This window comes from Lucilia cuprina, chromosome 4 (genome assembly GCF_022045245.1).
Source record: "Lucilia cuprina isolate Lc7/37 chromosome 4, ASM2204524v1, whole genome shotgun sequence".
Lineage (NCBI taxonomy): Eukaryota > Metazoa > Arthropoda > Insecta > Diptera > Calliphoridae > Lucilia > Lucilia cuprina.
The window spans coordinates 77,100,731-77,125,803 of NC_060952.1; the positions used below are offsets into that span (position 1 = coordinate 77,100,731).

The window sequence follows — 25,073 nt, forward strand, 5'->3', positions numbered from 1 at the left end:
ATGGAAACAGCTAGAGTGCTGAAATTTCAGAAAATTACTTTAACTATAAGTACTGTCTTTAAAGTACGAATACAGCTAAGTATGACACTTGACGCAAATATGTTTCATACAATCTATAATATCTTTACCTGTTCATAATTGAGCCTACACCCCAATTAAGGTCCCCTTCAGAAAATTACTTTAACGTTCGCATAATGGCGTAAAAATACGAGTATAAAAATTCGACATACATAAATAATTTTTTTACACAACAAAATTTCTCTGTTAAATTTTATGACGATTGGTCCATTATTGACTCTATCTCCTATTTAAAGTTTCGCACAAGCCAAAATCTCTCATATTTTATGAGTATCGATACATAATTGACCAAACCCCCATATAAGGACCACTCCAGAGCTACTGGCTTAAAAACAAGTATAGCGATGAAGTTGGACATTCATAAATAAGTTTCGTAGAAGACAAAATCTCTCTGAAAATTATAAGGTACCTTAAAAAAAATTACGTTAAATATAACTGACTGGAAAATGCGAGTACAGCGAAGAAAATCCTGATAACTAAGTTCATTAAACGTCATAATCTTTCTGCCAAATCAAATGACGATTCATAATTGTTCAGAAAATTACTTTAACGCTCACAACTAGCTTAACTATAGCGATAGTGGTAAAATATGTCATAAACAAGTTTTTTTTTTACATATATCTAAAAGCCCTTTTCCGAAAATCACTCTGATGTCTATATTAATTACGAATAGTTCTTTAAAAGTAAGTGCCTATCGTATATCCCTATGGAATGATGTTTATTAATTTACGCCAGGATATTTTTAGTTCGGGATCTATGCGAATTCATGGATAGATTATAAAAGTATCACAGACTAATTTTCATCTACAGTTTAATTTTTTAAACTGAATAATATCGTGTTGGGTATATTACTCAGTTCTACTACAGTAGAAACAAAAAAACAATGATATAAAAATTTTACATTCCTTATCTAAATGTTATTATTATCCTAAACGTTTTTGAATTAAAACTCAAATATTGTTTTCCTTCATTCATGCAATTCATTTTGCAACATACATATGTCATTCATTAACAGTTACATTCAACTTGAACTTAAAAGCGGAAAAAAACACGAAAAAATCTAGCCAATATTTTCTAGTTTAATGTCCATCGCATTATGTCAAATACTGTATGAATATTTGTCAATTCCTCCACCTCTAAACCTCCAACCATTAACTTCTATTGGCTCTAGTTATTTCATTTGCTTTATTTATAAGATAAAATTTACTTAGTTTCTTAAGTCTTATATGTATGCGCTTATATGTCTTATATGTATGTGTTACTGTAATTAATGAAAATCCCCCGAATTATGGACACAATAAGGTCAATACTGTGGTTGCAAAGCATACACTGTGCCTGTTGCTGTTGTCGTTGAAGAAAGACAACAAAATGCAACACACCTGGTTGCAAAAGAAAAAATAAAATAATAATAATATTTGTTTATTTATATAGCAGCTAGTTTCTTTCAGTTTTATTGTATTTTCTTAAAATTTATTTTTCATACATATTTTGACTCATGTTTAAGGCATTGTTTTACAAAACTGGAATTTTGTCTTAGAGAAGAGAAGTCAACAAAAACGAAAAAAATATATATCTTACAGACTTGGTAACAGTAGTTATAATTTATGTGCACAAATACCTTAATCAAGAAATTTATGGGATTTAATGAACCATAATGCATAAATATTACTTGGTTACACATTTTTGTTTTCTCTAAATAATTTAAGCTTAAAAATAAAAAATATTTAATTAAATAAATAAGTTATAATAAGCGTGATGTAATCGTACAGTATAGAATAATTATATTGCATTGCAAATTATTTCTCAGGAGTGTTAACATGGGTATAGCAAATTTGTATATCAAGTGACTGTACAACCGATTTTCTAACATGCAAAAACATTTTTGGCTAAAACGTATGATATATAGTTTGTGTGGTTACATAGCCAGCAGAAATAAAACGAAGTACTTCCAAAAGAATAACATTTAGCACCACTTCAAAAGTAGCACTAAGTGAAGTTTTTAATCTTCTGTGGAAGTGATGTTTTTTGACTACCAAATAAGAGAAAAAATCCAATTTTGTTTAAAATTAAAGGTATATTTTTTGTACTGATATTTTTTTTTAATTTAAATGCGTGTGACTTATCTATTTATGTTAATATTCTTTATGTCAAAAAACTTTTAAAAAAGAACATAAAAATTACTTCCTGAGAATTGCTTGAGATGTAATGAATTTGGAACCAAATAAAAAGGACTTACCTCCTATGACAAGTCTATGTTTAAATCATCACTTCTTAATGTATTTTTTAGTACTTCCATGGAGTAAATTCTACTTCGTTTTCGCTTCTTTGTAAGTTCTTTTTTTGCAGGGTATTAACTAGTTCATAGACTAGACTACTGTCTAACATATTGAATAATTTCTTGTCCTAACTATTAACTAGACTAAATGACTGCTGTATTAAAAATTTAGCTAGTCTAGTGGCTAGTCTATTTGCTAATCTAATAGCTTATATGGTAACTAGTCTTTTGATTGACCCATCGTCAATAGACTAGTTAGTCTATTGAATAATTAGCCACCTTTTGACCTTTTGCCTAGTCTATTGTCTACTCTATGAACTATTTTATTGGTTAGTCTATATACTAGTTCTTTGCCCAGACTATATACTACTCACTTGACTAGACTATATACTAATCCATTGACTAGTAGTGGTCAATTGAGTAATATGTTGACTAGTCATTGGATTTAACGTTTTTTAATAGTCTATGGTTTAGGCTAAGTTTTATTTTATCGTCTACTCTCTCTATCTCTATCTCTCTACTAGTATTTCGATTATCATATTGACTAGTAAAAGTTAGTGTATTGACTAATTTGTCAATAAAGATATCTTTTGATTAGTCTACATTGACTAGTTTTTAGAGTAGTCTATTGAATAGTCCATCGAGCAATAAACTAACATAAGTCTTTAGGAATCTGATAACATATTTACTAGACCATAGACTAGATTCTTGACTAACATATTGAATAATATGTTGACCTAACTTTTATTTAGTATATTGACATATTGGCTAGTCTTGTGACTATTGAACAGTCTTATAACTAGTACAATAAATAATATTTTGAATAGTATCAATGGCATAGATATAACCATTGACTAGTCTAAATACTAATTCATTAACTATTCTATGGAGTGATCGATTGAATAGCCAACCAAGTAACAAACTAATGAACTTAGCTACGAATTCATCAGAAATCTGTTAATATTGTCGCACAGTTATTGCATTACTACTTCCAAAAGACTATGTCTAAGAGATAATGTTTCCTTTTACAAAGTTATCCATTCCTTACTTGAAATTTTAAGAAAAAAATACTTATCTATTTTACATACAGCAGCTACTGAATTACTTTTTGTATGGCATGTGCTGCCTCATTTCGTAAAACATGTGCATACATATATTGCTGAAACATCAAATACACTGAAAGAAAAATATACCAAATTAATATTATTTTTCTTAACCTTGGCCTAAATCGTGACGCTTTTATAGTTCAGACTAAGGCAAAACATTTACTTAAGTTTAAAAATGTCATAAAAATTTCAATGGTATATACATACTTACAACAACATTATGTAATGTTGATTACGCACCGTTGTTAACATTGCAACAAATCGTTGTCACACAACAACATTATGTAATGTTGAATACGCACCGTTGTTAATATTGCAACAAATCGTTGTCACAATCTAAATTATATACACATCCGTTGAGAAAAGTTAACAAACATTGCAAGGTCACTATTGACAATGGATTTGTTGTCGTAACTGTGTATATACTTGACAACGGATGTTATTGAAAAATTTTGTGTCAATTTGTTACCAGGCGTGTATATTTCGTCTTCCCTCTGTACATACTTGACTCCTATTTATACTCCCCCTCAAAAATAATTGATTTTGTATCAAGTATTTTTCGACTTAGTTAAAGGAAACCAACTACTCCGTTTCTCTGAGTGTGCTAACTTCATTCTGATTTTTTTGCTATGCTGCCACTATGACCCCAGAGACATTTTTGGTAAACTTGGATTTCTTTTTTCCCTTATGGAAAAACTAAAGTGTTAAATATCATGTAAGCTAACAACTCCTCCTAGGTAACTTAAAAATCCATAAAAGATAGAAAAGTATTACTACCACTTGCATGATGTACTACTTGGTAAAATGTTGGAATAAAAACAAAACGGGTCGTTTACAAAAAAAATCTATTAAAATGTGGAATTTTTTAAATAACATTAATAAAATTTTTGGAATTTCCTAAAAAAAAACACAGAAAGAAAACGTTTAAACTTTTACTTTTTCTAACTGTAAAGAAAAAGTACTAACTTAAAATAAATAGTAAATAACTTAATTAAATTTGAACACAGTAATTGTTTATTCCTGTAGCAATAAAACAAATGTTTTTTTCTATATTTAAATTGCACATAACCAAAGCATTATTTCCCTTAAACCCTCTTCACATTCCAAACCAATGTTTGTCTAAAACACGCAGACCGAACAAAAACAACACAATAAGGCAAATCGTCTAAACCATAAATTCTCATTAACCTGTAATGTCAATAATTTCACTTTCAATAAAACTTGCCAATATAATCTAAACAAATTATCACACAACAAAAAATTTATTTTAAACGGCAGTGAAGAAAACAAAACTAAAATCATTGCATTTTGGGGGGAATAAAATCACTGCTGATTATTGTATGTGGCATGCTACTGAAGATGCAAACACTTATGCGATGCAATTGCAACACCACCAATAAATGCGGTAAAATATAAACAATTTATTTATATTAAACATGCAACATATACATACAAATTCCGTCATTTGCTGCTGCAACCACTAAACGCAAAAAAAGAAAAAATAACTAAATATTTTCATGGTAAAATTATTTACGACAAACAGAAATATTTTAATCAATAAAAGTTTCCAAAAGGTAAAATTGGAGTAGTCTCACCGGAATTTTCCAGACTCTCTTAGACTATAGACTAGACTATAGACTAGACTATAGACTAGACTATAGACTAGACAATAGACTAGACTATAAACTAGACTATAGACTAGACTATAGACTAGACTATGGACTAGACTATAAACTAGTCTATAGACTAGGCTATACACTTGACTATATACTAGACTATAGACTAGACTATAGACTAGACTATAGACTAGACTATAGACTAGACTATAGACTAGACTATAGACTAGACTATAGACTAGACTATAGACTAGACTATAGACTAGACTATAGACTAGACTATAGACTAGACTATAGACTACACTATAGACTAGAATATAGACCGGTATTTAGATTAGATTATAGATTATACTAAAGATTAGACTATTGATTACACTATAGACTATGAACTGAACTTTAAACCACTTAATGAACTACGCTATTGTTTAGACTATAGACTAGACTAAAGAGTATTCCTTATGTCTCTAATAAACAGTCAATATCCTATATGTCTTATGTGCCAAATGTAGTGGTCTGAAAAGAAATTAACGTAATACAAATAATCGACCTTTCAACTTGAATTTTGTAATGGTTGAAACAAAAAAGTTGGCCGAATGTTAAACAAAATCCACGAGAAAAAACTAGTGTTATTTAACAATTGGCGGTTTAGTTTTTGGCACCAATATTTTGTTCGTTACTTTAGCAATAAAATCTTCCAAAATACACAACAAAGAAAATGGTTTTACAACATGCAACAAAATTTTTGTTCAGTTTAAAACATTATCATCATGCTAAATGCTACAAAAAGATGTAACCACCACAAAAAGAAAACAGCAAAGAAAACCCAATAAAAAGGGATAAAAGTTTTTTGGAATAAATTTTAAAATGGAAAGAAATACAAGAAGAAACAATTTATTTATTTATGTTCTTTTGTTACTTATCATTATACATTTTTTAAGTGATAAATTCTTGAAATTTCTGAAAAAAGAGGCAAACAGACACCAAAGTAATGGAAGCAAGCAGTGTATGTGAGTTTGCATTTTAGTGGCTACAGAGTGTCCAAAAACTAAGAAAATAAACCGTTTGCCATGTCGGTTGACCGGCTTATATTGTCTGGTTTGGCTTTTTTTATGTGGCCAATAAAATTTTATTACCAACTTAAGTCACTATTTGCAACATGCCACACGATTGCTCATATTAACGAGAAGTTTAAAGCCAAAATAAAATAAAAACACAATAAAATTTCAAAAAAGCAGAGTATTTGATTTTTTTCTTCTGTTCTTTTTTTGCAGAGAAAGTTTTTTATAATTTTATTTTATTTGTGAAGTTTTAAGCCGACCGAAAATTGTTAAGCCTAAACCCGATGATTTGTGTTAAAGCCAAATATTTTGGGTCAAGAATTTTATGCGTTGTAAATGTGTGTTATCATCGGCTAAAAGAAACAAAGTATTTTAAAAAATTTTCAGTTTTCAAGAAAAGTGACCTTCATGCTTTTTAGTATTTATTTTAATTTTTTATTAAATTTTCGTTCTGAATAATAAAAATAAAATAAAACAAAACTTAAACAGCTAAATTGTATGTGACTTTATTTCTTTATTGCTTTTCAATCAAAAAATATTAACTTACAATGTAGTTTTCTACAAATCACGTTTTATTTTCTTCACGTTTATATAATTTTTTTTTGCTCAATATTTGTTTTATATAAAAATGTATATTTTCTTGTATGTAGATAGATTTCATATATACATATATTTTTTTTTTTTTTGTATTTTCCTATAATTTTGAACAGCTACATAGACGACCCTAAAGTTCGTGATACTAATCGCATTTTTATTATGTGCTTCTCTAAGTTGATATTCATAATTTTTTTTTTTACATACAGTGTTTTGAAATCTCAATAATTTTAAAATATTAAATAAAATTTCATAGTCTTATTCTTAATAATTCTTTTCTTCGAAATAATAAAGTATATATTTCGTAATACCTAACAGAGACTTAAGTATTCGAAAAAATTAAATCCATTATATCCAAAAACTACAACTCATTATGTTGAGTCTCCAGAAAATTGTTCGCGACGAACAGCTGGACTTTCAATAAAACATAACAAAGCGATATTAGTATTCATTATTTCGAAACTCAAATAGAAACATTACCAAATAAATATAACAAAATATAAGCTTGACAGGTGACTTCCTAATATGTAATAAAACAGATTCTTAATTACGTTTCAATAATTCAGTAAACCACGTTTGATCTGCAAATTGACATTTTTGAATTAAATTTGTTGGACTTGCACTTTTTCTTGAAGTCATATAATTAGTTTTTTAACCGTATTGTGGATAATTATGACGTATTATTGTAGAAAAGAGATTTTCTACAAGAGGGCTCATAGGAGAGTAAGGGTCAATTCATGTAAATTTCTTTAGAGAAATTAACGTCTTCTTCAATTTTATTTATGAGGACTTAAATCGCCTTATTAGACATTATAATTGAATTTTGACTTTCAAGACATTTTCTTAAGGGAATTTTGTAAAAGGGCTAGGGTCAAATGAGGCCCGACCACTACAAAAATCAATAATGTTATTTACCGATCTATAAAACTAAGACATAATAGAACATTCAACGTAATTATGAGCTTAAAAGCCTGATCTATAGTCTAGTCTATAGTCTATAGTCTAGTCTAAAGACAAGTCTATAGTCTAGTCTATAGTCTAGTCTATAGACAAGTCTACAGTCTATTCTATAGTCTAGTCTATAGTCTACTATATAGCCTAATTTATAGTCTAGTCCGGGCTAAAGTCTAGTCTATAGTCTAGAGTATACTATAGTCTATAGCCTATGGTCTAGTATGTATATAGTCTAGTCTATAGACAAGTCTATAGTCTAGTCTATAGTCTAGTCTATAGTCTAGTCTATAGTATAGTCTATAGTCTAGTCTATAGTCTAGTCTATAGTCTAGTCTATAGTCTAGTCTATAGTCTAGTCTATAGTCTAGTCTATAGTCTAGTCTATAGTCTAGTCTATAGTCTAGTCTATAGTCTAGTCTATAGTCTAGTCTATAGTCTAGTCTATAGTCTAGTCTATAGTCTAGTCTATAGTCTAGTCTATAAACTAGACTATACTCTAGTCTATAGTCTCGTCTATAGTCTCGTCTATAGTCTAGCCTATAGTCTAGTCTATAGTCTATTTTGTAGTCTAGTCTATTGTCTAGTCTAGTCTGTAGTATAGGCTGTATCCTAGTCTAGTCTAATCTTGTCAAGTCCAGTCTAGTCTAGTCTATAGTCTCGTCTATAGTCTAGTCTATAGTCTATTTTGTAGTCTAGTCTATAGTCTAGTCTATAGTATAGGCTGTAGCCTAGTCTAGTCTAATCTAGTCAAGTCCAGTCTAGTCTAGTCTAGTCCAGTCTAGTCTAGTTTAGTTTAGTCAAGTCCAGTCTTGTCCAGTTTAGTCTAGTCTAGTCTAATCTAGTCAAGTCCACTCTAGTCTAGTCTTTTATAGTCTTGTTTTGTCTTGTATTGTCTAGTCTGGTTTAATATAGACTATAGTCAAGTCAATAGAATTACTCGTATGTGCTTAGCAAACCATATAGTCGATCTACACCAATTTTACTTTCTTACATATTTTCTTCTATATAATTCAGCTTCTTTTAACACAAAACTGTGAATATATTTTAGTTTCACCAGGTCAATTATTTTCAAATTTAAAACAATTTGACACATAATCATAAAATGAAAACTATGAGAATAAAAATTTTAGTTTCTTTAATCTAAAAAAAATAACAAAAATGAAAAAGTTCATCTTTAAATATAATTTTAAGACAAATGGCCTGGCTGTTAAAAATCTTAAAAATCAAAAGAAAATAACATCCTCTGAATTAAACTATAAGTGCAATAATTTCTCTGCTATAGTGGATATTATTTATTATCAATAAACTATTAACACACTGTGCATCATGACATGCATGCTCCTCTTATATGCACCACATCGTCGTCTTTGTCGTCGTCATCATCATAATAATCGTCATCATGTGGGGGCATGTGAAGAAGAAAGTAACAATAAATCCAGTACAACCAATATTTTCTCTTCATTTATCATACATCAGTTTGAGTTCGAGTTCGGTTACAACCAGAAATGGAGTTCATATAGTTTATTTAAGTTTTGTGCATTTTTTGCAGTTTTTTTTTTGTTTTGCTGCTTTACAAAGGTCATCATGGTTTAATTGTTGATTTATTATGTTTTAAAAATTTGTCAACAAATCGTGGTTTATAAATTTTCCAAAAATAAATATAAAACGATTTTAGTAAAAATTGTGTCATGTTCATGGCTGTCTTTGTTTATATTTATTTTATTTTAATAATACATATTTATTTTTCGTACTCTTTTTTAATATAAATAAATTTCCTTTATCTTAATAATTGATCTTGTTGATTTTTTTGGTTGTTTTATATACAATTTTTTTTATAAATACACAGAAATAAATGTATGTATTTATATATGTATTTAAATTTTGTACTTATTTACTTACCAGATTGATTTATGGCTTTCTTTGCTGTGATTTATTACCAACCTAATTATTGTGTCACTTTACTAATTTATTCATCAAGTGTCTATTTTGTTACTAAAGTTGTTTTCCTTTATTTCGGTTTGTGATGTTTTGTGTGTATTTGTTTCTGTTGCTAGACACAGTAAGGTAAAATTTAAGTTTTTTCGCATATCTATTTTAACATGGATGTTGAGTCTGGTATGTTTATGTTGCATGCACATCAGGCATGGAAAATTTCAATTTTGAAATAGTTCCTTTTCTTCACCAGAAATACCACTTTTTAGGTCTAAAAACAATTTTAAAATTTACAGCTTACTCTACATAAAAACTAGAATATAGACCAGATAATAGACTAGAAGAACTATAGGCTAGACTTTAGATAAGTCTACATATGCTATAAATTACACTATAGACTAGACTAAAGACTAGACTGTAAACTAGACTAGACTATAGACTAGACTATAGACTAGACTATAGACTAGACTATGACTAGACTACAGACTAGACTATAGACTAGACTATAGACTAGACTATAGACTAGACTATAGACTAGACTATAGACTAGACTATAGACTAGACTATAGACTAGACTATAGACTAGACTATAGACTAGACTATAGACTAGACTATAGACTAGACTATAGACTAGACTATAGACTAGACTATAGACTAGACTATAGACTAGACTATAGAGTAGACTATAGACTATAGACTAGACTATAGACTATAGACTAGACTATAGACTAGACTAAAGACTAGACTATAGACTAGACTATAGACTAGACTATAGACTAGACTATAGACTAGACTATAGACTAGACTATAGACTAGACTATAGACTAGACTATAGAATATACTATAGACTAGACTATAGACTAGACTATAGAATAGACTATAGACTAGACTATAGACTAGACTATAGACTAGACTATAAACTTGGCTATAGAATTGACTATAGACTAGACTATAGACTAGACTATAGACTAGACTATAGACAAGACTATAGAATAGACTATAAACTAGACTATAGACTAGACTATAGACTAGTCTATAGACTAGACTATAGACTAGACTATAGACTAGACTATAGACTAGACTATAGACTAGACTATAGACTAGACTATAGACTAGACTATAGACTGGGCTATAGAATTGACTATAGGTTAGGCGATAGACTAGATGACACCCTAGACTTCAGATTAGACTATAGACTAGACTATTGTCTTTTCTATAGACAGGACTATATATAATATTAGAATATTAACTAAACTATAGTCTGCTATATATTTGAGTATATAAAGTACTACTGTGCTGAATTGCCCAAGCCTGACGCACATAGCAATTTAGTACATGGGCGTAGAAAGTTTAGGAATTGTATTAACATATTTATCTACTTCAACCAGTAAAAATATTAATATGTGTATACTTGAATGATCATAGAAGCAAATTGTTTGCATTAATAGACTATCCGGGGATCGTTGACCTAATTTGACACTAGGAAAGCTGCGCTCCTGTCATTTGAATACCAACCGAACAAACATCTACTTTGTTTGATGTCAAATTAAATCATCAATCACTGAAATTATAGCTTCAAGTGCACTTTTCCATTTTTATTTAGTTGTTTTAGTAGATTAAATGTTTTCTAACTTTTATTGATGTAATGATGCCACCCACTAAGGAAACTATTTCAGTTATGTGTTGCTAGACATGAAAAGGTTAAAAATCATAAATAATATTAAGTTAAAAATAATATTATTTTTGAGGAAATACATATTAAGTTTCTTAAAATTTCTTAGATGTTTCTCTTTACTTCCCCTTTAAATATTGTGTAACTAAGTTTGCACTATGACTTCAAAACGACCTATTTATTTTTTCGCAATTTAAATTATTGCAATTTTAGTTTACTTTTGCTTTTATGCTTAAATCTTGCAACGTTTTCAGTTTTTCCTTCGGTGTGATGGAAATGCTGCAAAAAACATTAACTCGAAAAATCAAAAAAAATATTTAATGTAAGTCAAATTTTTAAAGAAGACCCAATAGGTTAAAGACAACCAATAAATTAAACGAGACATATGTACAAATAAAGTAAAAAATATTTAAACTATTTAACTGCTTGTTTGTTTATGTTGTTATTTCATAGTTTAAGCTAGAAATAGAAAAAAGTAAATTACTATTAGGAAAAATGAACAAAGATTGAGTTTAACAAAGTTAAATTTAAGTAATCAGTATTTAACTACAAAATCATAAAAATATGAGACTATTTTGTCACTGATAGAAGACGACTGTATGGAATCAGTATATGGTGGTATATATAATTGTATAAATAACATTGAAGTTAGAAAGCAATAACTTCCGAGATCAAAAGTATAAAAATTTAGTTCGAACTGAGTTTCACTTTTTAGTAATTTCAACATCTCTTTTAGCGCTAAATTCCAATTGATTTCTTGGCCATGAAATTTTTACTAAACACTGCTTTTCGATTGAAGTTGTTGTTCTCACTCAATAACAAAAGAACTTCCAAAGAAGTAGAATTTACTCCATGGAGGTACTGAAAAAGATCCGAAGAAGTTATGATATTAATACAGGCTTGTCATAGGATGTATGTGCTTTTTATTTGTTTAGAAATTCACTTTATCTGAATTCATTCTCAGGAAGTAATTTTTATGTTCTTTTTTGAAAGTTATTCTTTGGACGTCAATAAACATCACTTCTAACGAAGTTAGAAAAATTCACATAGTACTACTTTTGAAGTGGTGACAAATGTTATTTTTTTAAAAGTACTTCACTTTGTTTTTGCTAGGCATCTCTAGATTGGAAATCAGGGCATCCTCAAACAAAATATCGGGACTTTCAACAGAAGCACGAAAATAGCATACAGAAACAAGCGGATTGAATAAAGAAGGACTACTTCTACAGAATACCGCTCGATATGAGCAAATGAACATAAAATGTTCTATAAATTTTCTCAGGTAGGTTGGATCAATAAATGAAGGATTTATTTATCAATTATATATAAGGTATTCGATTTAAACTATTTGTGAAGCGAATATTTGATGATATTCGAGAGATATCCATTATGGAATTATGCCAGAACTGAGGTACTATCGAGTTAATTAATAGCTGTAGATGATCTTAAATTTGACCTGGAATTTGGTAAACTTTATATATTTTTAAGTTGTCATTAATATTCGAATATGCTAGAAGTTAAAATATAACAAAAATGCATTTCTTTTGTTTAAATCTATTGTATATAAATTATTTTGGTCTTAGTCCTGATTAGATTCTAAATTGATCTAACCATGTCCCTCTGTTGAAAACACTATAGAATCCGAACGGAATAAGCTTGAGGGCTGGTAATACTTTTAATTTTTTGGTATTGAAAACGAGCAAGATCGGTTCGCGATTTTACGTGGCCCCTCAATATATAGTTCTAAGGGTCATAAATTTCTTTTAAGGATCAGTAAGGTAATGAAATTCGACATAAACCATATAAGGAAAATATCTTAAACGTCTATTACGGACTCAAAAGTACTCCCAGTAAAATATATTTTTCTGTCTGTCTGTCTGTGTGTGTGTTTGTTGAAATCAGTTTTTAGAGGACCCCAGATATCGGCGAGATCCGAATCATCAATAATTCTGTTAGACATGCTTTCGAGAAGATCGATATTTAAAATCAGCAATATCGGTCCATAAATACCGGAGATATGAGCATAAATCCGAGACAACCTTTGAAAATTTTATAAAAAATTTAGATTTTTTCATGCTCAGACAGAAATTGCAAAAAACAAAATACATAATCATACGCAAAATTTTGTTATTGTACTCTTCTTGTTTATAAAAACAAGGCAGAGCGAGAGCAGCACTAGTGTGTTGTTATTGGCTAGAAACATAAAATTTATTATGTGCAGCATGGTTTAAATAAGAAGCCATAAAAGGGAACTTCTTGGTATTTTTTCGTTTTTTTAAGGTACTTTTTGAATTTTCTATATTATTGAACGTCTATTAGGGTATGTGTTAGTTAGTGTTTCTAATCGTAGTCGATTTTGGAAGTTCTTTCAAGAAATGTTGAATGATAAAATTAAATTTTAATGGAACATTGAAAAAGAGCATAGACTAGCAAACATAAATAGCTAAGCCAGTTTTAAATCTGAAAAAGTGGGGTAAACAAATTTATAACCAGTTATTTTTTGGTCATCGTCGAACAAAAATAAGTAGTTATTCACCCAAAAAGTAACTACTTACACTTTTCTCCAATATAACATGCCAACTTACCGGGTAAGTAAAGATTTTTTTGGGTGGAACAAACCACATATACTTAAACCGTTTTATAGAAATTCAGTTAATCTATAAAACTTCAGAGCCGTTCCGCCTTACACTTTTATACCCTAAAACACTATTGTGTGAAGGGTATTATGCGTTTGTGCTAAAGTAAAAAAATATTTGTCCTACACCCACCTTAAAGTTTACCAATCGGCTCAGAATCACTTTCTGAGTCTATTTTGCTACGTCCGTCCTTCTGTCTGTCTGTGTTTCTATGTAAATCTTTTGTGCACGTTTCAGGTCGCAATTTTAAATATAATTTAATGAAATTTTTAATATACTCTTTTGGCTTTATTATTACGTTAAATGTTTTATTATGTGAACAAAAATCAGCAAAAATTTGTTTTATAGAACTTTAAAGGACACTAGCGATTTTCGTAATGATCGGGCCCCCATACAAAGTAAATTTTTAGAAAATGATTTGAATTCTACATCAATAAGTTTGAAGTATAGGATATCACGCCCGTCTATAAATTCATCTGGTTTTGCATGAAGCTGTTTTATGTCCTAAATAATAGATTAAGAAGCGAGCAGATTATAGGACCAATACATGCTTGAAGAAATCTAAATTACATACATCTTGTTTGAAAAAACATTACATACGGAAGTCACATTGAGGCTGCAACGAATGAAAGATAAATTTCAAATTTTCCAAAATTTCAATTGTAGCGTAAAGTAAACGACATTATAAACAACATTACTTGTCTACATAAACTAACTAAACTGACAACGAAAAGAAAACAAATTGAAATCATGCAACAAATTCTGTTGAAAAAAAAACACATAAAAACTGACTGACAAACTTAAACTAAATGTTTTTGTAACAACACACAACATATTAATGTTTAAACTCCATTATGACTATGTATAAAGAAGTTACTCCTCTATATTTGTTTTTGAATAAAGATTAAATTTGCAAAAAAAAAAAATTAACTTCTGGTTGCGTTGTTAGTTGGGGGTATTCAAACTATATGGCAGCCGAGGAACAACAACAAAAAAAATAAGTAAAAACTCACAACATTAAAATCAAATGTTGATGATGCGAATACTCTACTCATTGATGCGCCACTAGCCAGCAACAACTACTAGTGTTGTTTATTTAGACAAACAAATCGAAATAAAACTGCAACAGACAACTAACTAAAACTAATGTGCAACTTGTTGCAAGTTGTGACCTCCTACTAACTAACAGACATACTACTACTATATTTTTTTTATTCTTTTTTGATTCACACAGAGACACAAAAGACAAAACTGTCAGTTAGTCAAGCAGACAGATAGTTAGAGGGAAGGACGGACAGAATGGATAAGTCAAACATACATATAACAAACACAAAATCTTCAGACATTCATATTAAAATCAACATAAACATTATTTACATCGACAACATCATTCTGAAATCTGCACAAAAACATCACTCTTAACAGACGAAGACATAAAGGGGGGGATGGGGGTTAGTTAAATAGATTTGCTAGACTGCAAACATAAACACGTACAAATTTTGGTTGCACGTTTTTACACTATTTAGAAATTTATCTAACACCTGCAACATGATTTCAAACATTGTAGTAAAAAAACACATAATATTGTCTATGTTCGTAGTTTATATGCAAACTTTAAATATTTTATACGAAAAACTACAACAAATAAAAACTTCGAAACATCATCAGTAACACATTTGATAGAATCAAAACAACCACAATTTGCAACAGTACAACAATAACAAAAAAAAAAAAAAAACAAAATCATCATATCATTCAAACCGACAGTTGTAGATAAAGATTTGCTATTTTCTATTATGGACTACAAATCCAACATCTTTAACTGAAGTAACGCTTTCTAAAAGTTTCATAAGTTCTCTATAATAATTAAAATTTTTGTATATTTTTTATAGCCGTTATTTAAGTATCAAGTGTAGTAAATACAGGTAACTACATTTATAAATTGATGTTTTGTTTAATAACGTCAAGCAGTTAAAAGACAACAAAACACACAGAAGAAAAACGCAATTCATCTCATTTCCATTTTAAATGAATTCAATATTTCCGTCTTTTTTTTGTCTTGCTGTGAAACTTGATGAATTTTTGTTTCTAACAATCATCTTGTATCAGAGGTTCTTAAAGTTTGAGAAAGATAACTAAGATATACATATAGGCAATTTCAAGTGTCAAGTGACTTAATTCAAAATATCGATTTGGATGAAGTTTGCAACAAGGTTATTACTATTGTATACATAGAAGGACAGCTCTATCGGTCATGAATTTCCGTGTTTAGAGGGGTTCAACGTCGGATATTTTACACATAGAGGAGGAGTTCAGATCAGAGATACAAGCCGATGTAAAATGATAGTCGGTGGTGCAATCATTTTAGGTCGGCGGCGGCAGCTTATTATAGAAAATATCGGCGGCGGCTAAATTGTCGGCTCAATTTTAACTTTTCTTTAGAAATTGACCTTATAAGCGTTTATTATATTGAAAAACCTGTCTTTACCTGTTTTTTCTGCAGAAAAATGAACATTTATAGTAGTTTTCACAATTTTAATATTAGCACAATATTGTGTGGCAACAATTTTCAATTTGCAATAATAATTTTAAATAGTGGCAACTCCTTTCAAATTGGTGAATTTATTTTCCGAAATAAATGTATGATTCCAATCTTTATCAGCGGCTACGTTTAAGCCGGCGAAAGAAGGCGGCGGAGGCGAGGCTTGAAAAATATTACCGGCGGCCAGCCACCGCCGATTTGAGCCGTTTCTGCTTATATCACTGGTTCAGATGCCGTCTATTCATTGTATCCAAAAAATTTGTTTAATTAAAAAAATTCTGAGTCAATTCAGCTATGTCCCTCTGTCTTCCTTAAATGCCCTAATGTTTAAACCAAACTAAATAAATTCACTGGATATATGCATTATCTATTATTGTAATTGGTAAAAGCTTCCATATAAGGTTCTTTTCCGAATATCACTAATGTACATGTAACTTATTACGTAATAATGATATTGAAATAAAATTCGTCTTATATATATGTTCCTTATATACTATTTCCGATTTTCTAAAACATTATGAAAGATCAAAGTCTCATATTCATGGAGGTCAACAGTTCATTAGAATTCTAAGAAATGTAATATCTTGAATTCCATTACATTAAATGACAGAGAAACTTTTCCAGTTTATAAATTCATCTGAATCAGTTATTGTTATTCTTTATGGGTTCAGTAACTCAAACTATAAGCAACTGGTCCAAAATTGGATTATGGTTGTTCTATAATTAAGACATTTGATTTAACATATTATTTCTGGTGAATATTTGTATGGTGAGTTGAATGTAATTGTGTGGAAGTTCTGAAGATGCCTTAAGAATCAACCTCGGAGCCTGAATGTTAATTCGGTGAAGACTATATTTTCTGTAATTTCAACAAAAAGACAAAAATTTGGGATGTTTATTGAACCCTGATTCGTGAGCAAAAAAGATACAGACTACCAATATATAGGCGTAATTTTCGACACTATATTAAAATGAAGGCACGGCATAGCTGATAGAATTAACAATAGGTACTGAGCGCTATGTAGAAGAATCATGGGAACGCAATAGGGACTTAGTCCTACTATGACACATAGGTTTTATTAAGCGTAATTAACTTCAATTAGCTTTGCACAAAAAGTGGAATAACAAACAGTTATGGAGTACATAGTGCATGAATATGTGGTGAGAACTACTTACATTATCAAAGATTGTGGAACTGTCGTTAGATATTTTAACCATATTCCTATATAAGTAATAATTGACTAATTTTTATTACGTGACTTACGTCATCAATATATTTTTATATAAGTTCCTCATGGTGGTAATAAGTTCCTCATGGTGGTAATAAGTTCCTCATGGTGGTAATACGGTGGAGAGATGTCAACCTCATCAATATCACACATATGCTCAACTCGCTACTTACGCTCTCTTTTGGTTGTTTTGCCTTTTATGTGATTGCGTGCTGCACTATCTTATTGTGGTCCAAAGATGACAACGTCCTGGTGTCTTTGACGTAAGATGGCAGTACTTTTACGTTTCCACCGTCTAGCTTCTCCTTCCTCTTTTCTGGGGGCTTATTATAAGCTAACCTTCAAGAGTAATTTTGTTACCCTTTCTAGATGGATTCTGGCTTAGCTTCGTCTAAATATTTTAAGACGGGGAGCTCTTTTTCTTGTTAGGTTTATATTAAGTTATAAACTTTTCGGAAGACTTGCTCTTGCTCTGAGAAAATTCGATTTTCCCTTTGCAGTGCCGATTGGTTGACTATATGATTTCCTAAAGCATCTTTTTCATCTTCCTCATATATGCTCCTCTTATAAGTAATAGGTAGTTTAGATATGATATCATTCACCTCTTTCAGCATTTGTACTACTTCATCTATTTTGGGATTTGCTTTTCAGGCGTTGTTTTAATCAGAATCGGAGCTGTCATCTTTCTTAAAAGCTGAGATAGCTTAGAGAACTCTTTTAGTACATCCTTCTCTTTCAACCCTTTGTTTTTGTCAATAGCATAGTACACTTGAAGCTTTGTCCATCACGGAGGCCTAGGTGCCCGTGGTAGTCTTTTGCTCACTATTACAGGATGTTGACGACTCGAGTAGATCATATACATAGCTTTAAGGGAAATAGTTTTAATTTAAAATTTTCGAAAAAAATAATAATTATAAATACATTCAATGAAAAACAAATATTGGCTATTATATGGAACCAAAAACGTTAGTCGATTTACTAAATTGTCGGTATACTTCCCTATCAAGTGTCATCTATATTGATTCTATTTTTCAGTATTTCTTGCAATAATTTTTTTCAAAATCTTACTTTACTACACATATAGCAAGTACATCTGAAATCAATTCTATAAAGATATTTTTTCGATTTGTATCTTTCTTTTAGCGGTTTCTATTTGTATTTCTGCATTGACGTTGATGTGTTAACGTCGTTTTCATGATTTATGATTTCTATAACGATTTATTTGTTAGATGATGATTTTTTTTCTATATCTGTCTGCCTATTTGAATGAAAACTGCATAAATTTGTGTTAATGTTTTCATTAATGTACTTCTGCTGCTTCGTTGCAACCATCTTTAATTCTGTTGATTTTTTTGTGTCAAAATGAAACATTTTTTTTCTGTGAATATTTTATTAGATGCAAATTCTTGATAGTGAATAAAGGAAACCTGTTGAATGATTGTGTCATGAAAGTGATGGATTTTAAATACATAAACATTTATTCATGTGTTGTTTTATGAGTGTCTTCAAGTTGGAACAGGTGATAAATGTTTGGTGTAGTTTTTTCCCCCAATTTTTATTTATTTCTTAATCTAAAACGTTGTAGATGTTGAAGATGTGATTGTGGGGAGATTTGTTGGGATATTTTTGAAAATCTTTAATAATTTACACTATGATGATTTCCAAAAACTATTGAAAGAAAATATTTTCTTTATTCATGTTTAAGATATGGCAAAATGGGGAAAAAATCATTCCAAAGAACACATCACTTAGACTTTAATAATCTGCAGAATTATAAGGATCTGATTATCATGAGATTGAAAATTGGGCAATTCATGCTCAAATCAGAAGTAAACAACGGGTTTCTTAACTTATAGAGCCCCATGGCAAAATGGGAAAAATTTCATTCTAAAGAACACATCACTTTTACTCTAATAATTTGCAGGATTAAAAGGATCTGATCATCATAAGATTGAAGATTGTGGGTCATCAAGGCTAGTATAGAACTTGGTTTTGTAGCTTTTTGTCGAGATAAGATTATTTTAAACATAATTATAAACTTAAAAGCCCTATTCGGCTGGTTCAGTTGTATGGGGGCTAGATAAAATAATGAACCGATGTTAATCATTTTCAACAGGCTTCGTCTACGGTATCATAGAATATCATGTGCCAAACTTCATAACGGACTCATAACGGACGGACAGACATAAGTAAATCAACTCAGAAAATGATTCTGAACCGATTGGTATACTTTAGCATTGATATAAAACCAATATACGTTACAAACTCCCCCAGGGGGCATGTTATATTGGTGTTATTGCAATTCCGTAGAACAGAGGTGCTATCAATATTTCTAGTCCGCCGGGACCATAAACTGGTGATGATCAAATGTATCCTCGGTCTTTCCTTGGAATGATTTGTCACGGGGTCTAACCAGAGCACTAGATAATCTGGTACTACGGGTGGCCAGTTGCCCGCAGGACTTGTCCTGGCTGGTCAGTTGGTTGAGGTTCTTTCGAGATGCACATAATGGCTGTGGTTCCATACCCAAAATCTCGGGGAGAGAATGTTGGTTTAATGTTGTATACAGGTCTGTATACAAAGCAGCAGGTCGCGTAGTGGGATGCCGGTATATGCTGAGGAATTGTCAGGTTAATATTCAATGGTTGTCTGTCATTCCGTAGAGTGATCTTTATGATCATATTAATGGAACTGATGCAATAAATTGGTGAACGATCAGGAAAGTTTCCATATATTGGAGATTAGTACTGAATTAGTATGCCTTTTTACGCTTCGGGGAAGTTTTTTGGTGCTTTTGCCATCTCAACAGGATGTTGAAATTTATTGACTTTGGAAATTCCTACTAAATTTGTCACATTATCAGTTCATAAAAGAGAGATCCTGATCCATTTTGTTGGGTATTTCGGACTACCAAATATGTCTCTAGGTGCCGAAACAACAGAGTCATATCAGTAGTGTGGTTGCGCAGGCTTAAAAAGGTTAAGAAATTCACTGAAATTGGTCATTAGTTGCTGGGGATTACATTTTAAATAATGCAATCTTTCATGGCATCATAAGGGTGGCCATCCTCCCGTATAACCGGAAGATCGATTCACCTGATGTTGGGACTTGTCACCCCCTTCTATTGGCCTTAGACCAGTGATTGCTTTTTCCTTGTTGGGGTGTGCATTAGGCTTAAGACTATGCTGCCTGTCATTCCGCAACGGGGCTTCTATGGCAAGATATTAGATAGCTCGAGTACTTCAGCAAAGTTCTTGTATATGGACCGACACATGCATGTACAAAAATTGCCACCTGAGTTCTTCATTGAAGGACTCAGTGGCGATGGTAAACCGTTGTCAAGTCTACCCAGTGGATGAAAAAGACCACCGTGAAACAAGACCGTCAAGGCAGGTGTTCACGTTAAGCAATCGACATTCGTGTGCGTTACAAACATCAGCACAATCTAAATATACACCAACCCACCCCCCACTAAAGTGGTATTGGGTAAAAATACTTAATTCAAGCACAAATCCGTTAAATAACAACACAATTTCTTTAAGTATCTTTATTTATTTCCTGATATTTCGTTTAAATAATCGACCCATTAAACGACTAAATTTTCTTATACATCCTCCGCGATGTGGCCAATAGACTTCTATGATAAAACAAATACACAATAAAATTACTATAACAATGAAGAGAAACATTAATAATTTCATATCTTCCAATTTCATAGGTTCAAATGTTGATATGCTGCTCCTATCCTCCAAACTGATTCTCTTTAATTGAACAAATTCCAAAAATGCCAATGACTTCCAATACGCTACCAATCCAGCCTGATTGACTTGACCGATGAGAGTATTCATGGCCTCTTCGTAGGGCGAATTAGGCTGTAGGGGCAGTTGCATGCCAAACATTTTTAAAATACAAATATTAGTCATACGATAACGAGGTTTGGAAAAGAATTTCTGCTGTTGTTCGAATATGGTCCATTGAGATGAGGGCACTGGATAGACATAGCGTGAATCAAAACTACTGCGTAAAGCAACATATTCTTTATAAGTTGGAATAATTTTTAAATGTGAAGTAAATTCATTTGCTGGATCGAAAGCTCTTAACAGATCAAACTCTTCCTCGAACAAAGCAATACGCATATCCAGTTTTTTAATATCGTCTAAAGAATTTATAACATGTTTCTTGGGTGGTCTAGCATTAAAGGTTTGCAAATAGGTTACATATGTGGTATTGAACACCAAGCCAGATAAGCAAATTAACATGAAAAGTAAACTGCGTACACCAGAGAAATGACGTTCACCTTTAAATGATTGACCCAAAAGTCCATTGAGTACATTGATATTAAACAGTAATTCTTGAAAGATGATCTCTTCACGGTTAACAAAGTATGTAAAAACTAAGACTATGGAAAATATTACAAAAGCAACTACAATCATAACCATGCTGGCCGTATCAAACACCATTATATAAAACTTATAAGCCGGTACCGATTTCTCTACAGGTACCATTAGACACCAATCCAAATAATCATAGGTCTTTGTATAAACCAAAAAAGTGTCATAAAAATTTATTGAAAGTTCGGTTGATGCATCATACGTACCATTTTCCACTAATTTGTCCATTAAACTGATAAACAATTCCTGGTCCAATTCTTCATTATCGGGAAAAGTTAAAGTAGCATTATGCTTGCGTGCAAATTCGCTTAGGAAATGTCCCACAAAACCACCCAATATGTATGTGTCATTTTCCTCTCTCAAAATATAACAACTTGTGCTGACATTGTGCATAATCAAAGTTATAGCAGCGCCTTGCATATTTTGTATTTGATCAATAAATAAAACCGTTGTATTCTTTTCCTTTAGTTTCTCTAATCTCATTTTGAATTCGGGAAAAGCTTCCATTGTGTACAGTGTATAGCCCTTTTGTAGGGATATATTAATAGCCATAACATTAATAACTTTGTTTTCATAACAAAAATTTAAAATACTTTCGATATATTTTCCATCTTTTGACTTTCTAAGCAATAGTATAAATCTGCTAAGTAAATTACGTTTTAGAGTCCTCCATAACGTTATCAGTAGTTCTTGGTCCTCATTTTCATTGCCATTCAAATGTACTATAGCCATAAAACGACGATTATATTTATACCATAAATAATATGAAGTATTCCCCTTTAGATTCATGATGGGTGTATTACATTCACACATTAGATATTTCAATATTTTATCCGTATTATAGGCTTCTTCGTAATCTTTTCCCTGCTTTTCATCATGTCTCATATAGAGAATTGTTTGATAATAACGATCTTCCTTAATCCAATTGGCCAGTTCCATCAATTTGTAACTGAATTCATTTTCATGCGTTAATATTTCCAAAAATCCAATAAGCACTGAAGTTGTTATTGCTGTTGCATTAACAGTCATTGTGTCACTAAAAGCTATTGCGGTATTTAGTTTAAATTAATTTTTGTGGAAACAAAACCTAATTTTGATTTTAATATATTTGGTATTAACTAAACATTGGGGAATTAAGTTACAAGTTAAATATTACTAAACATTTAAGCAGTTAAAAATAAATAAATTACTCTATTAAGTAATTGAATAATTTTTTATGGATTTTATGACGAAAAATTATTATTAATTTTAAATATTTGTTATAATATGCCAAAGTATATTTTTTTACCCACCATCAAAAAAGATGGGTTGTATATTGATTTTGTCCTTCCGTTTGTAACACATCGAAATATTGCTCATAAACCCATAAAAGTATATATATTCCGGATCCTTAATGAATTCTAAAACGATTTAGCCATGTTCGTCCATCTATCCGTTCGTCTGTCCGTCTGTATGTTTAAATCACGATAGGGACTATACGAGAGGAGCTAGACAGTTAAAATTTTGTATAAATATTCCATATTACTAAGGTTTGTTTGGTATTGAAATTGGGCCCATAACGGTTCACTTTTTCGGATAAAAAAATACTGAAAACAGTTTTAGTGGGCATAACTGCTTAAGAAGTACGAGTGTAGCGATAAAATCCGACATACGTAAATTTCATAAGAGCCAAAACCTCTCTACAAATTTTTCTTAAGAGCGGCCCATAAATGACCTTAGCCTCCATATAAGGTCCCCTTTAGAGAAGTACTTTTACACTCATTACTGGCCCAAATATTCGAGCATAGCGATAAAATTCGGTATAAGTCAATTTCTTACGAACCAAAACCTTTTAACCAATCTTGTTTTAGGATGGGTCTATAAAGGACCCTACCCAAGATATAAGTCCCCTCCACGAAATGACTTTAACACTAATTACTGGCCCAAAAATGCGAGTATAGTGATGAAATTCCGTATAAGTAAGTTTCTTATGAACCAAAACATTTTAACAATTTCTTTTTTGGGACGGCTCATAAACGACCCTACCCCCCATATAAGGTCTCCTTCAGAAAATGACTTTTACACTCATTACTGGCAAAAAAATTCTAATATAGCGATGAAAATCGGTATGAGTAAATATCTTACGAACCAAAACATTTTTTAAAGGATTGGCCCATAAATGACCCTACCCATTCTGAATATGACTTTAACGCTCATTACTAAATACGAGTCAAAACCTCCGTACCATTTTTTTTTTTTTTTTTTTTTTTTGATCGGCCAATAAAGGTCGCCCTCTGCAAATGACTACAATGCTCATTACTGACAAAATATGAATATACTGACGAAATTTGACAAACATTACTTTAATGCTAGCCAAAATCTCTCCAAAAAATTTAGGAAGGATCGGTCCATAATTTACCCTACCGCCCATACAAGGTTTCCTTCAGAATATTACTTCATTACTGGTTAAAAAATGCGAGTATAGCGATAAAATGTGATAAAAATAAGTATATCTATCTCAAAATCTCTATACCAAATTGTATGTGGATCAGTTCATAATTAACCCTACCCCCATATAAGGTCAACTTAATGATTACTTAAACGATCAAAATATGAGTTATGAAATACGGTTATGAAATTCGCCCCAAATTGTATGCGGAATGAGTTGGTAATTCAAGTTTTCCTTAGTATTTTTGCATAAACAGGTTCTATACAAACGAAAATTATGTAAAAAATTTTATGAGTATCGGTTCATAATTGACGAATATTAAGGTCCTCTTCAGAAAATTACTCATACGCTCACGGTTTAAAAATGGAACTAAAATATTTGGTTTTTAAAAATTAATATTTTGTTAGTTCAAAAGAGCTCGGTCCATAATTGACTTAAGCCTTATTCCAAATATCACCATGATGTTTATAGGGAAGCATTCCTTTTACGGCATACGGTTTTATGGTGGGTATATGAGATTCGGCACAGCCGAATATAACACTCTTATTTGTTAACATTTCTA

The 25,073-nt window shown here is 30.9% G+C and overlaps 1 protein-coding gene across 1 annotated transcript; it reads right to left on the reverse strand.

The window, feature by feature from the left end:
- Positions 1-21,243: 21,243 nt before the first annotated feature.
- Positions 21,244-23,112, reverse strand: LOC111677565. Its single transcript, XM_023438714.2, has one exon. It carries the CDS (start codon positions 23,110-23,112, stop codon positions 21,244-21,246), a length of 1,869 nt encoding a protein of 622 aa, XP_023294482.2.
- Positions 23,113-25,073: the final 1,961 nt, after the last annotated feature.

What these genes read in the sequence shown, in the direction of transcription:
- LOC111677565 (XM_023438714.2), bottom strand. Translation starts at nt 23,112, where the DNA reads ATGACTGTTAATGCAACAGCAATAACAACTTCAGTGCTTATTGGATTT.